Source organism: Mandrillus leucophaeus, unplaced genomic scaffold (assembly GCF_000951045.1).
Source record: "Mandrillus leucophaeus isolate KB7577 unplaced genomic scaffold, Mleu.le_1.0 Scaffold38, whole genome shotgun sequence".
In the NCBI taxonomy this organism is placed as follows: Eukaryota; Metazoa; Chordata; class Mammalia; order Primates; family Cercopithecidae; genus Mandrillus; species Mandrillus leucophaeus.
This window is the reverse complement of record NW_012104031.1, coordinates 6,524,015-6,541,325: the sequence shown is the minus strand read 5'-3', so window position 1 is coordinate 6,541,325 and position 17,311 is coordinate 6,524,015. Positions and strand designations below refer to the sequence as shown.

At 39.7% G+C, this 17,311-nt stretch overlaps 1 protein-coding gene across 3 annotated transcripts in view; it reads left to right on the top strand.

Annotated features, from left to right (window-relative positions):
* Window positions 1-17,311, top strand: part of NR5A2 (nuclear receptor subfamily 5, group A, member 2) — a 178,244-nt gene that overhangs the window by 110,949 nt on the left and 49,984 nt on the right. For all 3 annotated transcript variants that reach the window (XM_011990596.1, XM_011990595.1, XM_011990597.1), the window contains one exon: window positions 307-454. In XM_011990596.1, the coding sequence (XP_011845986.1) occupies window positions 307-454 (148 nt within the window). The remainder of the gene's footprint in view (window positions 1-306; window positions 455-17,311) is intronic.

Here is a 17,311-nt window from a genome sequence, read left to right as displayed (position 1 = left end):
CATGGAATGTGCCTCAAACTACTTTCATGGGGAAAATCTCTTCTGTTACCAGTCTGTATTGTGGCCAGGCACGCAGTGGCTTAGGCCTGCAATCCCAGCACTTTGGAAGACTGAGGCCAGAGGATCACTTCAACTCAGGAGTTCAAGACCAGTCTGGTCAAATAGTGAGACCCCCCTCCCCCCCATCTCTATTCTATTTAAAAAACCTGTATTGCAATCTGATTTTACCCGTAGTTCTTAATAATCTCAGGTGAAATATGTATTGCTGATTCTGATAGTCCTTAAAACTGTGATTCTGTGTTGCAGGTGGACTATTCTATAATAGCATCACAAGCCGGGGCCACCCTCAACAACCTCATGAGTCATGCACAGGAGCTAGTGGCAAAACTTCGTTCTCTCCAGTTTGATCAACGAGAGTTTGTGTGTCTGAAATTCTTGGTGCTCTTTAGTTTAGGTAAGAAATCCTTTTCTCATGCTGTGCTCAACCAATGATTGCTAAATGATGCTGAAGTTCAAGTATTTTGTGGTCCATGTATGTTTTTGTTCTATCAATATAATGCCCTTCCTTTCAAATTATGAAATCTTCAAACATGAATATATTTTCATACATGTTTCTACATGATGCATAGCCCTTCAGTGGATAGGTTGGGGAATGGAAAAATGAGTTTATTCAATTGACTCATTCAAATGAGTCCTGTTTTTCTTCCATAATGTACAGATAAGCAATAACCAAATAAAGCTATGACAAAGGTTTAAAACAGACAGCTTAGGAAAGATGTATGGTATCAAATTTTAGCCATCTTTCTCCCATTGATAATTTCTATGTGCCTTTTGTTTCAACTTGCTACTTACTTCTGTTTTTATTCTTCTAAAATATGAATTGTAATTAAAAACCTGTATTTAAATCTCTATCGGGATTAACTAGAGAATGTTTATAACCCAATGCACCACTATGCAAGTATAAAAGATGACAGTTGTCAAGGGGAAAGGATGCTTCTTTAGGAAATCTTTGGAAAAGAAAGATAACTAAGCAAGACAGATTAGCTAAATCAAGGTTCTCAGTGAGTCAGTTGAGAAAAATCACCACTGCTTGGAATAAAAAAAGGATTAAGGAGATGGATTTTTATTGACTTCAAAGGAACAGACTTTCCTGCCTGTCCCTTACTTGATTTCTGTATTTTGTTGGCTTAATAAAGCCAACTTAAATAAACTTTTTGCCAAGTCCATTTATTACTTATTGGCAGACAGCTGAGGGAGGCAACTTCCCTTGAATGAAAAAAATGCAGAAATCAGATTCACCAACATATGTTTTTTCTTTAGTCTTCAGTTATAAGATAGTTGTGAATTCATATTCTAAGGAATAAAACAATAAAAAAACTGCAAAGTAAAACAGATGTGTCTACTCTCCAAATTTGGTACTTTATTTTTAAAATTCTTCTTGACAGGACTGCACAACTGTTGCTAATAAAGGGGTAGTCTGAAGTAATAGAACCAGAGTTAATTTTTCACGTATAGTCAACATTTAAAATAAAAAGAGCATTTTCATATTTTGGAAAATGTGATAAATATAGCAAAGAGAAATGTTACTGAAAATTTAAACGGACAACAGAATTTCATAGATGTAACGTTCAAAGGTTTACAATGCCAAGACTAGATCCTGTGTGGTTTCTATATTAACCACAATAAAAAGGAAAGTTCTGTTCAAGTTAAGTCTGCATCTTTTACCCGAGAACAGTGTTTAGAATGTTAAAAAGGAAGATAGCAAGCATAGGCCTGCTTGCTGTAATCGCACAAATTATTCTGGTTTATGGTAAGATCTTAGCCTTTTAAACTAGTACATTTGATCAGTAATTAAATGGAAAATGTGGTAATATATGTGTAAGAAATCTTATAGCATCTTAGTGATAAAATATTTAGAGAGAGTCATCTCACTTCAATGGTATTTTAAGTTAGTTGAAGAAATGTATTACATTTGAAGATGTACGTATTAACGATGAGCCATCTTTAGTTTTCAGCACTTTTATCTTTCCTTCATCATTTTCCAAAATTGTTACATTCTCTGCTAACACTGTGGGTAGGGGGTTGGGATAGATCTGAGATGCTTTCAACCTTTGAACCTCAAAAATACCTTCCTGAACACCTGGGCCATGTATTTACCAGAACTTTAGTCACACACTCTGTTGTTTAATGAGCACCTGGATTGTTTCAGGAGTCCAGTGCACCAGTGAATAGCTGACCTAAATGTCCATTAAATCCATGTCTATTTGTTGCTTAAGGAAGAAAGGAAAGCATGGCTTTCAGATCAGAGGTAAATAGAATTCTGGCCAAGAGTCTATTTTTTTAGAGAAGCAGGAGAAAAGTAACCAGCAGTAAAATTCAAATAGGTTCTCATTTATGAGTGGAAAAACTTTTTACTCTATAGAAACAGTGGCTAATCAATTTTTTAAATTTCACCTTTACTGAGGTGTATAGATAATTAACGTTAGGTGCCCCAGCTAGCCCCAAGTGCTGGTTTTACCTGTGATTAAGGGTGAAATCATACCAGAATCACTCTTGAAAGTTAAGGCCAAGTCCTAAGCCGGTATCTGCTGTCCCAGACCTTCCTCCTGAGCCTCGAGTCCCCTGAGTCTGAAGCCTGCTGTTTTTATCTCAGCCCAGCCTTGAGACTCTTTGGTCCTGGAGATAAATGAAGATTTTGTGGACTGGTCAGAGGCCGGGGGCTGTGTTGAGAGATGACTGCAGCAGTATTCTCCTGTGAGAGATGGAACAGTGTTTTCCAGATAGATTTGGTGAGAGAAGGTAGGGTGTGGTCCCAAGCAGGTGCAGCATTCCAAGCTAGAAGCGTGGCCAGTGTGAAAGCTTAAAGGCAAGAGAGAGCAAAATGAGTTTGCTGAACTGTTCGTTGATGGATATGGTTTGAGGGAAGCAGCAGATGTGGCTGGAGACATAGACAGGAGCCTGGACATGGACGTGAAAGCCTCAGATGCATTCAACACATACTCACTGAGTGCTTACTATGTGTCCGGCACTGAAGTAGGCACTGGGGCTGTAGTGGCAAGAAGAAGGAGGTGCCATGGTTTTCATTCTCTAAACAATTAGGAAGTATAGCAGTATTCTTAAGGGGACAGGGATACAGTGAGTAACTTAAGTTTCTGGTAGCAGCATGGAAAGTGGACTGGACCGAGAACAGTGCTAGAAACCCTGTGTTCAGAGGTTTTATTTTTATTTTACTTATTTTTTTTTTTTGCTTTTATTCCTGGCATGCTGTGATTTATTTTATTTTATTATTTTTAGAGGGTTTGTTGTTGTTGTTGTTGTTTCTTTTTTTGAAACAGAGTTTCACTCTTGGTGCCCAGGCTGGAGTGCAATGGCGTGATCTCAGTTCACCACAACCTCCACCCCCCAGGTTCAAGTGATTCTCCTGTCTCAGCCTCCTGATTAGCTGGGATTGCAGGTGCCTGCCACCACACCCAGCTAATTTTTTTGTATTTTTAATAGAGACAGGATTTCTCCATGTTGGCCAGGCTGGTCTCGAACTCCTGACCTCAGGTGATTCACCTGCCTTGGCCTCTCAAAGTGCTGAGATTACAGGCGTGAGCCACCATGCCTGGCCTAGAGGTGGTTTTAATACTCCATGTGGTTGGACTGAGATGGATATAAACCAGTTACAGGTTTCAAGCCACAAGATGTGGCAGAGTTGAGAGGGAAAAGTCTAGGGTGTGTTTGGGGTTTCTGGATGTCTAGCTGGAATAGAAATATCTGCAGGAACAGTAACTAATCAGTTGATTCAAAGCGGGTCCCAATAGCAGTCATTCACTTTCTAATCTAAAAGTCATCATTCTTCACTAAAGTTTATTACTGATGACACAAAAAGCTTGTGACAGGACTCAAAAGAAAAGTACAGTGGACTCAAGTCCTTCTAGTTTGCTGTCTTACGTTTCCCCCTTCGGATTGTATCCATGAGCACACATCAGTTGGGTAAATCGGTCAGGAAAGGAAATAAGTAAAAAATGCCCTCTCAGCACATTTCTCTGTGTATAACATAATAGATTCTGTATGCCCATTCTGTATGCCCAATCTCTATTAGTTGTTAGTTGTAATGTTTTCGTTACATTTCTAGCACATTGCTTGGTACATAGTATGACTTACAAAATGTTTAATAAATGGGCCAGGTATAGTGGCTCACACCTGTAATCTCAGCACTTTGGAGGCCAAGGTGAGAGAAATGATTGCGCCCCAGGGGTTTGAGACCAGCCTGGGCAACATAGTGAGACCCCATCTCTACAAAATAATTAGCCAGGTGTGGTGGCAGACACCTGTGGTTTCAGCCACTTGGGAGGATGAGGTGGGAGGATCACTGGAGCCTGGGGGCATCAAGGCTGCAGGGAGCCAAGATCATACTACTGCACTCCAGCCTGGGTGACAGATTAAGATCCTGTCTTAGAAAATTACAAAATAAACAAATAGTTTGAAACTTAAAGCAAAGCCTTTACCAAAGCAACTCGTGATAGGTAATAGGAGGTAGTTTAACTAAAAGCCATATTCAAATGCAGGTTATTTTACTGAGACCAGTTTTTCCAAAGAACTCTCCAATAAATATCTCCTCAAAATTAAATTATTTCCGTTATTGGTTTGCATTCTCCCAGTTTATGAGAGGAGATGTTTATTTATAAGCTCTTTGGGAAAGCTAACATGAAAAAAGATTAGAAAAAATATTACTGGCTAAAACCAGGTGGCAAATGCATTTCTGTTCCAAGCAAATGCAAGATGATAGACTTTCAGCCCATGTTAAGTAATAGTAGTTAAGACAATGTTGTACAATTCTTTCTTGGCATTGATAGAATCCTGTTTCCAGCAAAATGAATGGAGAAAATATTATATTTGTTCATCATGATAGCTCTTTGCTTCATACTAAATTTCCAAATTTTGAATGTGACATTTGATTATACCATAACACATCCCAGGTAAGTTTTGTCCTCATGGAGACAAACACTCCAAGGAAGATGGGTTGTGGTTGCCTCAGGGAATGACTCAACTGGCCCAGACAGAAAAACCCACAGCCTGCTGAATGTCCTCACCAACCCGTCACCTGATCCTCATCTGCAGAGAAGCAATGGGCATAATTCAAGAACAAAACTGGTTGAAGAGTTGCTTGTTTCACCCACAGGTTCAGTTCAGGCATTCTGTAGTGTCTAGTCATGATTTCTTTATCTTAAAAAAATTAAGAACATTATCTTAAATATAAAAGGTCATCTAAGCAATTATTAGAATGTCTCAGAATAAACAGTATTGTTTATTAATAAACAATGTGACTTGAACACAAGTTGAAAGGGATTTTCAAAATGGGTGGGAAAGACCTTCAGGGCTTGAAAGAATTTTATTTTATGATTTCTTCTTCTTCTTAATTTTAGAGACAGGATCCTGCTCTGTTGCCCAGGCTGGAGTGTAGTGGCATGATCATAACTTTCTGCAGCTTCTAACTCCTAGGCTCAAATGATCCTCTCGCCTCAGCCTCCTGAGTAGCTGGGGCTACAGGTCACACCCATTGCCTGGCTAATTTTTAAATTTTTTTATAGAGACAGAGTCTCACTATGTTGCCCAAGCTGGTCTCGAACTCCTGGCCTCAAGCAATCCTCCCTCCTTGGCCTCTCAAAGTGCTGGGATTGCAGCCATGAGTCATAACATCTGGCCCTCCTTGAAAAGCCTTTAAAATCATAACTTGGAAGGAAAAAAACAGTATTTCTAAGGCAGAGCAGAACAGTTTTCTCTTTGTTGTGGCTCCTTTAAACTATACAAGTCTGACCCTAAACAAAGCGGGGGGCAGGGCTCTATGATTGTTCTGGTTTTCTTTTCTTTTTTTATTCTTTTATTTTGTATGTGCTAAGTGAAATGTTCTTGTTTTCTTAGTGAAGCAAAGGTCTTTTATCTGTCAAATTAATAAACTGTAAGGTCCATGAACACAGTGTATGTTTTACTCCTCATGTACTCCCTGGCATATAGGCTTTTAATAAATATTTATTGCATTCATGAATGAAAGAATGCCTTTCCTCCCAACTTCTAGATTAAAAAAAAAATAATGGGAATTGAAAAGAATTAGTTAAAAAAATGCAAGCACAAAATTTGAAGAAAGAGAGCCTAGAAAATAGATTCTATGGATAACTATTAGAGGATTTAGCATCTTCTTTTCCCCTTTAGAAAGTAGGGAGATAAGTCTTCACATTATGAAGGGGATTTTTTTTTTTTTTAAATTTTTAGTACAGACAGAGTCTCGCTATGTTGTCAGGCTAGTCTCGAACTCCTAACCTCAAGTGATCTGCCTGCCTAAGCCTCCCAAAGTGCTGGGATTACATGCATGAGCCACTGTGCCCAGCCTATGAAGGGGATTAGTATAAGTAGTATAGAGACTAAACTGAGTCCCTCTTCTTTGCAAATAAAATAATAAATGAAATTAATTACTGATGATCAGCATTTAGGCTCTATTTGAAGTTATAACACTAAGAGTGTCAAACACCAAAATGAGCCATAGAAGGAAGTGGTGGTAATGCTTTTCTTCGGTAATGTTCATAATAAAATGTTCTCAGGTGAATAAATCACTTAGCTTCTCTCTTACAGAATGAAGAGACCTAAGAGAACATTCCCCTCCAGTTTTGTCATTAAAAAAACAAAACTAGATGATTTATCCAACATTTTAGGCTCAGATCCAGGTCTAGAATTAATAACACCAAATGCCAGTTAGTACTTTCTCTGATTCAACCTGCTTTCCTCTTTGGAGACATTTGATCTCATCAATCAGCATATTAAAAATACTATGTAAAGAAAACCTTTGAAGACACAGGTTCGAACTGTGCGGATCCACTTCTGCTCGAAATTTTTTTTTTTCAATAAATACAGTCAGCCCTCTGTATCTGCAGGTTCTGTGTACAAATGCAAGTCCAAAATACAATACCCAAAAGGCTGGGCGCAGTGGCTCACACCTGTAATCCTAACACTTTGAGAGGCCAAGGCGACTGGATCACCTGAGGTCAAGAGTTTGAAACCAGCCTGGTCAACATGGTGAAACCTCGTCTCTACTAAAAATACAAAAATTAGCCAGGCATGGTGGCGGGTGCCTGTAATCCCAGCTATTTTGGAGGCTGAGGCAGGAGAATCGCTTGAACCCAGGAGGCAGAGTTTGCAGTGAGCCGAGATTGTGCCATTGCACTCCAGACTGAGCTTCAGAGAGAAACTCTGTCTCAAAAAAACAAGACAAAACAAAACAAAGTACAGTATCCATTGGATGCAAAATCCACATATACAGAGTGCTGACTTTTCAGATCTGAAGGTTTCACGGGGTAGATGGCAGGACTTGAGTATTTGCAGATTTGTGTATAGGCAGGTGCCCTGGAGCTGATCCCTCTTGTATACCAAGGGAGGACTGTACTTACTAAGACACTGTTTATTTATTTATTAAGGCAAAATGATATAAGAAATTGGGACAGTCATCTGAAGAATGTGGACAAAAAGAAAAGCAATGTCTATTGGTAAAAGCAGGGAAATACTTTACCTGAATTTCCAATTTTTATTGAATATGCTAAGTAATTATGTAGCTCTTAATTCACTCAGTTTCTAAACACCATCATCCCTCAGTGTATGCGGGGAATCAGTTCCAGGACCCCTGTGTATACTAAAATCTGCACACACTCAAGTCCCGCAGTGGGCCCTGCAGAACCCGAGCGTCCAAAACATTGGTCCTCCGTAGAGGCAGGTTTCGTATCTGCGAATACTGTGTTCTCATCTGTGTTTGGCTGAAAAAAGTCTGCATGCGATGTGGACCCACACAGTTCAAACCTGTGTTGTGCAAGGGTCAGCTGGATATTGTAAGTTTTGTTTTTCGCTACGTGAACTCTGGGTGTCAGAGTTCCAGCGAACTCCCAGAACACATTTACCTCACAGCTTCGTTACCTCTTTCTTAAAGACTTCCTCCTTGTAGCTGATTATCACCTCTTAGGTGTGACATTTTCTTTGGACCATTCACTAGACATTAGGAAAGCTAAATGATCATAGCTTTCATTACATATATGTCTATTTTAGGATGTATTTTAACTGCTTGTGATGGTAAAAGGAAAAATAGTAACAAAACGAATAGTCGTTCTTTTCCCCTCTGGCAGTCACCGGCATAAAAAATCCTAAAGTAGCCAATTGCATCTCTAAGGCTTAGGTGGACGAACTCCTTGGGGCAGGGCAGGGTGGAGTGTGGGTGGTGGGCAGGCAGAAAGGAGTGTAGTAAGTTTGTACATTCTGTTTTCAAGTACAGCCGTCTGCTTTCCTGAAGGGTTCAACCATAATTCTGCTCTTGCGATATGACGCTGACATTGTTAATAGTAAATAAAATGTTTATTAGCTGAAAGATGTGGATAAAAGTTTTTTAGGTAGGGAAATTTATTTGCAGTGGTTAGTTTTCCAATTGTCTTTAGTTTCTGGAATAGGAATTTTTTTCTTATTTGAATTTTGTCCGTTATTTCTTCTGCTTTGACATTTAAAGAAAGATCTAATGCTTCTTTTCCCTTAAGTGTATGCCATTTGTCCTCTGGCACTCAATATCAGAACCTGGCAGAGGTTTGCTGTCAAAGCTCCCCATAGAGTGGTTGGTAAGGCAAAATGCAAATAGGGAGACTAGCCCCATATCCCCAAGCCCAGTCAGGACCTCTGCACAGAGCTTACAACTCCAGCACAAGCCATCATATACGGGAACTCTGTCCCATCACTTTTGAGACTCTCTCTCTCTCTGTATGTGTATATATATATAAAATATGTACACACACACATACACACAGACACATACACACACACTTCATTTGAAAATGAAGGCTTTATAAGTAAGCAAAGAATTGCAGAGCAACTATTGATCTCACATCTCACTTAACAGACAACAGAGATTTGTAGGAATAGCAAATATTCAGCCATTAAGTGAGGCATACAAAAGGTTCCTGTGTTAACATAGTCCAAAAAACCACAGCACTTCAATCAGAACCTCTTTCTGCTTGTCTATTTTTCTTTAAAAGAGGACGCTTCCTTTTTGTTCAATAGGAAGTACTATTCTGAATCTACCAGCAAGGTTGGCGTGTGCTGTCCTATAAAAGGAAGAGACTTCACCGTACATAGCCTCTTCACCCTAACTGCTCAGTTGTTTGCTACCCCTGGCAAGGATGTTCTAATTGTGCAGTGGAGGGTGTAAACGGGTTGCTTTAACTGCAGTTCCATTAGCTAATCGGAGTCCTGATGTCAGTGTGACATTGTGGTGTAAATCATGAAGGGATTTTTCTGCCACTTCCTGTGGAGAGAAAATAGTTTTGCAGGATCACCTGATGATTGGCCATTGTGGGGTTGTCTTTTTGAAAAAGAAAAGTTGTTCTGACCTGTGCTGTGCTCAGGATGCCTGCATTTTGCCTTTCCTAAGCGATGAACCACCCCCCCCCCCCCCCCCCCCCCCAGAAAGGAAGTGTATGGGGGAACCATTGGAGTTTGAGTGCTCACTTCCCTCAGTACTTCTGGAGAAGCCTGGAAATATTGTAGACACAGTTTTGGAGAAGAGAATTCAAAGGGCTTACAAAAAGAGAGTACTTTTTTGTCCACTTCTCTAGAAGATGGACAGCAACTTGTTGAGTTTGTGTTGTGTTGTGTTGTTTTTCTGCCACCAAACTAGGTGTTCCTATTGTGTGGGAGATGAAAAAGAGAGCACAAATCTATTAATAAGTAAAGCAACTGAAACAAAGGGAAAAAATGAATCCCTATTTTGCTTTTTTTGCAACATTACATCCAGTTAACAAGAGAAGCTTACAAATCCAACAGAGATCTGCTTGCGGGAACTAACTAGGAAGAAGAAGGAGAAGGAGAAGGAGAAAAAAAAAATCCAACAGAGAAATTTGATTACTGATTTAAATTGTGTTTGCAGTGCCTAAAGCAAGATGAACAATTCATTCACTATAAGTCAGAAGATGACAGTACCAAGCGTACCATTTGCTATATGGCAAATCTACAGCTACTCTAGAAAGTGAAATAGGAGTGCCTGTTCTTATTCCTTATTTGACTACCTCATCGCTGGAAGTGCCATAAGAGCTTCAGAAGGGTGGAAAACCAGTAAAAAATTTCCAATTGTGCATCAAAATTTATGCCTATTAATTCTGAAATAAGCATGATAGTCTAAATGTCATAAAATTCTTTTTACTTGGTAGCTGCATAAAAGTTGGTTTTGAAACAGCAAAACCTAATCTTCCTATTATGTGGCAATTCTCCTTCCTGAAGCTGGTCACAATATTTGCTTTATTGCTGGCTTCCTCTAAATATGATTACACACTCACCCACACACACACTGCCACTGGCTGGACTGCAAAGCCTAGTGAAGCAGAACATTTACCTCACATCTTTACCCAAGAGCATTGGTTAAATTGTTCTTTATGAAGTCAGATAAGCAAAAGAAATATCCCAGGTTCTTCTTACAATTAGCATTCGCTCTCAGTTTTTACCTTTTCATATATGATATTGTAATTTAGAAAAACACCCACTAGACACTTGTCAAATAACTGTGCATATCTTCATACTAATGCCTTGCTGATATATATGCAGCTGAGGGTAATGCTGGCAAATAAGCATTTCCTAAAATTTATGTAATCATTTGAAATTCAGAAAGGATTGATTAGCATTCAAGAGATGCCACTGTTCAATATTTACACCATAGAGATTTGGCAGAAGCAAATAATGGCACATAAAGTTGATGCTTGTCTTAATTAAATGCAGTATAATAGGTGTTGTGAATTTTTTTTTTTCTTCCAGTGAGCAAAGCATTTTAGCAATGACCAGATATAATTCATTTTGGAGTTCTAAGTTTCAGCTTAATCAATACGTACTTACAGTCATGGAAGAAGTGATTATCATTTGTTATTTGCTGGCACAAGAATATAATTGCCTAAATAGCATTTATTTAAGCATATTTCTGAATACCTTATGCCTAAAAATATTTGTCATAGTTTAGCTGTTAATGCTAATATTGTCATTTTGCTAACTACTGCTATTTAGTAAGATGATTTTTTCAGAGACATATTGGCCAGGCAAGCTAGGAATAACCAGCAAGAAAAATCAAGTAAGAATGCCATGTGCTCTTGGTTGATGTTTCTCGCTGCTTTAACTGTGTCAACTACTCTGTTCAAACCTGAGAATAGAGTGGCTATCTTAGTACTGGCTCAGAAGAGGGTAGTTGGTTAATGTGGTCAGCCCAGATGCTGCACTGTAGTGGACTGTGGACACCCCAGGACCTCAGGTCTATTCTACAATGGACCAAATCAGTGACTCACATCTGAGTCTTGCATTAGATCTTCTTTCTAGTTTACTGATAAAAATCTGACAAGTCTTATCTTGAGTTGTGGCTGTGTTTGGTTAAGAAGGTTAAATTTCAAACAGACCAATCCAAAGCCAGGAGACAAGAACAAATAGAAGTGAAAGGATCGGTATTGAAACATTAAATCACACAAAATATATTGAGTGGCCACTATGCAGAACCATTGTACTAGGCAAGCTATGAAATAACAACATAGAGTCCTTTTTTTTTTTTTTTTTTTTGAGGTGGAGTCTCACTCTGTCACCCAGGCTGGAGTACAGTGGTGTGATTTTGGCTCACCGCAACCTCCACCTCCTGGGTTTGAGCAATTCTGCTGCCTAAGCCTTCTGAGTAGCTAGGATTACAGGTGCCCACCACCAGCCCTGGCTAATTTTTGTATTTTTAGTAGAGACAGGATTTCACCATGTTGGCCAGGCTGGTCTTGAACTCCTGACCTCAAGTGATGTGCCCGCCTCGGCCTCCCAAAGTGCTGGAATTACAGGCGTGAGCCAATGTGCCCAGCCGGAACTGGCAATATATAGTCTTTCCAAAGAGAAGGAAACTCCTATGATAGAGAGCTGCACTTTGGATCCCCAGGACACTGTTCTGAATAAGGCGTGGTACACCAAGCAAAGAGTCCAAAACATGCCATGCTGTCAGCAATGCTGCATGCATCTCTTGTCTTTCTTTCTGTTCCTTGTTTTCACTGAACTAACGCATGTTCCACACACATTATTCTCCTTGATTATATTTTATCAATCAGAAAGCCTTTGTCAACCCTCATGTTACATAAATCTCACAGCAATCAGAGACTTCATGCCTTTTCAATTTCCCAACTCCTCTGAAAGGAGATGATTTTTCAGAGATATATTGGCCAGGCAAGCTACGAATAACCAGCAAGAAAAATCAAGTAAGAATGCCACGTGCTCTTGGTTGATGCTTCTTGCTGCTTTAACTGTGTCAACCACTCTGTTCAACTCCTCTGAAAGGAGTTGGGAAACTGCGTGGGATCACCTCCAGGAGCCTTAGCAAAGGGCACTGTCCCTAACACCCACATCCCAAGTTACCCGCATTTTGGACAGCACCAATGTGGCCTCAGCCCTGGAGGAACTGAGTCCCAGAACATCAGCATGGAAAAGAACCTATGTTGTTGCTGAGTACACACACGTCTTATTTCTGAGTAAGAAAATTTAGGCTAATGGAGGTTGAGTGACTTGTACACAGTCATGTAGAGTCAGGATTTGAACTGAAATTTTTGAACTCCACACACAGGAAAAGAGCACAGATATGGATTTCCATATTGCAGAAATAGTGCTTTTGCATTTGTTTCAAAATTAGACCTTCCTATTTCTTGGCCATCCTTTTCAACTAAATCTAAAATTTTCATTGTGAAGTGTAAAAGTGATTTCCCAGAAACGTGGGGAATGTACATTGTCTTTTGCTACCTTAGGACTCAGCTGTCCATGCTGCATGCTGGTTACCCTGAACTTTGGAGGGCAGAATGAATCTCTCCTACAGTCACTCACGCTCTCTCCACTTCACTCTAGGTACATGGGGCTCTGTGCCATCCATAAAGGTCAGTGTGTCCTGAGTGGCTATGCTGGACTCAAATTGGATAATTCTGCCTTATCCCTCAGCAGGAATGATGGTATTCATTTTGTCCTATCTTGGTTATATAGTCATGCTTTACATAATGATGTTTTGGTCACTGATGGACTGTGTGTGTATATATATACACACACACACACACACACACATATATATATGGACTGTGTGTATATATATATGGTCATATATATGATAGAAGACTATAATGGAGGTGAAAAATTCCTATTGCCTAGTATTTACTCTACTATACACTTTGAAGTTATTTTAGAGCATATTCTTTGTACCTATGTATATAAAAGATAACTTACTATAAAGTAGTCTCAGGCAGGTCACTGTGGAGGTATCCAGAAGAAGGCATTGTTATAGGAGGTGACAGCTCTGTGTGTGTTACTGCCCCTGAAGACCTTCCAATGGGACAAGATAAGGAGGTGGAAGACAGTGATATTGATGATCCTGACCTTGTATAGGCTTAGAGGCTAATGTGTGTGTTTGTGTCTTCATCTTTAACAAAAAAAGTTCAAAAAGTAAATAAATAAACTTAAAAATAGAAAAAGCTTATCGAATAAGCATACAAAGAAAATTTTCATACAGTTGTACAAGGTATTTGTGTTTTAAGCTGTGTTATTATAAAAGAGTCAAAAAGCTTAAAGAAATTGAAAAGTTTATAAAGTAACAAAGGTATAGTAAGCTATAGTTAATTTATTACTGAAGAAAGAAAAATATTTTTTATAAATTTAATGTAGCCTATGTGTACACTGTGTATGAAGTCTGCAGTCGTCTACAGGAATGTCCTGTACCTTCCCACTCACCTACCACTCACTCATTCACTGACTCACCCAGAGCAACTTCCAGTCCTGCAGGCTCCACACATGATAAGTGTTCCATACAGGTGTGCTATTTTTTATCTTGTAGACTGTATTTTTACTGTATCTTTTTTCTATGTTTAGATGCACAAATACTCGCTGTGTTACAACTGCCTTCGATATTCAGTACAGTGACATGCCGTATAGGTTTGTAACCTAGGAGCAATAGGCTTTACCACATATCCTGTGTGTGTAGTAAGTTTGTGTAAGTACACTCTATGATGATCGCGCAACGAAATCACCTATCAGTGCACTTCTCAGGATGTGTCCTTGTTATTAAGCAAGTTATATATACGTGACTGTATATATAAGAACTGATAGCACACCTGAAATAATCCTTTCTCTGTACTATTTATCCTAAGAGAAAATAATTATTGTAGTAATATCAATATTACTAACATCTATGTAGGAATTTTTTTTTTTTTTTTTTTTTTTTGAGACGGAGTCTCGCTCTGTCGCCCAGGCTGGAGTGCATTGGCGGGATCTCAGCTCACTGCAAGCTCCGCCTTCCGGGTTTTTATGCCATTCTCCTGCCTCAGCCTCCCGAGTAGCTGGGACTACAGGCGCCCGCCACCACGCCCGGCTAAGTTTTTTTTGTATTTTAGTAGAGATGGAGTTTCACCGTGTTAGCCAGGATGGTCTCGATCTCCTGACCTCGTGATCCGCCCGTCTCAGCCTCCCAAAGTGCTGGGATTACAGGCGTGAGCCACTGCGCCCAGCCAGGAATTTTTTTTAAGGGCAGATTTTTTTAATTTTTAATTTTTAAAATTGTGATAAAATCTACATAACACAAAATTTACCATTTTAACAATTTTTAAGTATGCAGTTTAGTAGCATTAAGTCCACACACATTGCAACTGTTACCACCATTTGTCTCTAGAACTTCCTGTCTTTCAAAATTAAAACTGTGCTTATGAAACAGTAAATCCCCAATTCACCCACTGCTCAGCCCCTGCAGTCGCCATTCTGTTTTCTGTAGAGAACATTTTATTTACAAAGTACCCTCTCTTTATAACATTATCCTTTACATATAACACAACACTGAAAGTTTAGTGATTTTATAATACAAAATGTGACTGGACTCAGAGAGCATGACTAATGTGCTCATGACCACTCAGCTAGTCATCTGAGAGAGCACATGCTGCAAGCCAGGGCCACTGATTCCAGATCTGTTGTCGTCACTCACAGGCAAGGAAGTCTTTTGACTTGGGCCTGAAATAGTAAAGCATGAGGCTTGGCGGCTCATGCCTGTAATCCCAGCACTTTGGGAGGCCAAGGCAGGTGGATCACCTGAGGTCGGGAGTTTGAGACCAGCCTGGCCAACGTGGTGAAACCCCATCTGTACTAAAAATATAAAAATTAGCTGGGTGTGGTGGTGTGTGCCTGTAATCCCAGCTACTAGGGAGGCTGAGACAGGAGAATCACTTGAACCTGGGAGGTGGAGGCTGTGGTGAGCCAAGATTGCACCCCTGCACTCCAGCCTGAGCAACAGAGCAAAACTTCGTCTCAAAAGAAAAGGAAGAAGAAGGAGAAGGAGGAAGAGGAGGAGGAGGAGGAGGAGGAGGAGAAGGAGAAGGAGAATGCATGAATGAGGAAGAAGGGAGGCATTCATGACAAGTTTCTTACTATTGAGGTGATATGTCCTAGTGGTAAAGAGTGCAAACTTGAATTCAGATTCTTGTTCTATTCTATCCTTAGGAACGTGTATCACCTCACTTTTTTCCATCTGTAAACTTGAAATAATAATGATCTACCTGAAGCATCATTGTGATGGTTACATGCAATAATTATTAGGAAGAACTTACCATAATGCCTGGCACATAGTGCTTATAAGTGATTATTACTCAAAACATCTGTGAAAGTCATAGACATGAAGGCTGCTTATTGGGAAATGCCTCTTCTCAGATACAATCTTTGGTATACAGATTCTATGAAAAAGATCTTTCTCATGTCAGCAATAACTGATACATTAATTCAGTACCAAACCATAGTTTAAAATCTTTGATCCACTAACCAAAGGCATTATTATTATTCTTGATGTTTTGAAATATGTCAGAGTTAGAAAACTCAAGCCGCTTCACTTTAATTCATCTATCGTAAGTCCCAAAATCAAGCCAAAGTCTAATAATAAACAATTAGTCCTCTTTCTAGGTTGGTGTAGGCCCTAGACGATGACAAAGTGGAATGGCTGGGCTCACACCTGCCCTCTGGGGAATGCCTATGCTAGGAACCTTTTTTTTTTTTCTTTTGAGACGGAATCTCACTCTGTCACCCAGGCTGGAGTGCAGTGGTGTGATCTCTGCTCACCGCAACCTCTGCTTCCTGGGTTCAGGCAATTTGAACACACACAAGAAAGAGCACAGATATGGATTTCACTTAACATCATGCCTGGAATACAGTTCATATTAAAAAACAATACTCAGTATGTTCAATTATAATAACTACATCTTATTGTCCTGTGTGAACAGAGTACATTATACCTGTTGTTTCTAATCTTCATAAGCAAGCCTGTGATGAAAGTATCATTTGCCATTCCTGTTTTACTGTCTTTCCCTGAGATCAGAGAAGTCAAACAACTATACAAAATTACTCAGATAGTAAGTAGTAGAACTGAGATTTGCATACTTCAGACATCAAAGTCTAGGTTTTCTCCACTATTCACTGCTACTTTTCTGGTTCATTGATTAAGTATGTAGACCAGAAGGCACTATACAAGTGCTTGTCATTTATGATGAAGATAACCCATTCTAAATCTGATTCTTCTAGATCTTAATTTTACTTGAAAGTACAAGGACTGAGTAACAATCCTACCTTCTTAAATGCTTAATAATCCCTCCCTTATCAACATGCCATGGTTTCAGTCAGAGCTGCTTTCTATTGATCGGTTCTAAGAATTATCACGGCTTTTATCACCACGGTCAGAAGCACTGCTGAAATTATAGGGTATTTAATCCTTTATGCTGGCCTACTGACTCTAAGCAGATTTTCTTTTCTCTTTTTTTGAGACAGAGCCTCACTCTGTTACCCAGGCTGGAATGGAGTGGCACGATCATGGCTCACTGCAGCCTCAACCTCCCTGGCTCAAGCAGTCCTCCAGCCTCAGCCACCCAAAGTGCTGGGATTACAGGCATGAGCCACTGTGCCTGGCCAGATTTTATTTATTTATTTATTTATTTTTAGTTTTATTTATTTGTTTATTTTTGAGACACAGTCTTGCTCTGTTACCCAGGCTGGAGTACAGTGGCATGATCTCAGCTCACTGCAACCTCTGTCTCCCAGGTTCAGGCAATTCTCCTGCCTCAGCCTCCCAAATAGCTGATATTACAGATGTGCACCACCACACGTGGCTAATTTTTTTTTTTTTTAATGTTTTTGGTAGAGATGAGGTTTCACCGTGTTGGCCAAGCTGGTCTCGAACTCCTGACCTGAAATGATCTGCCCACCTTGGCCTCCCAAAGTGCTGGGATTACAAGCGTGAGCCACCACAAGT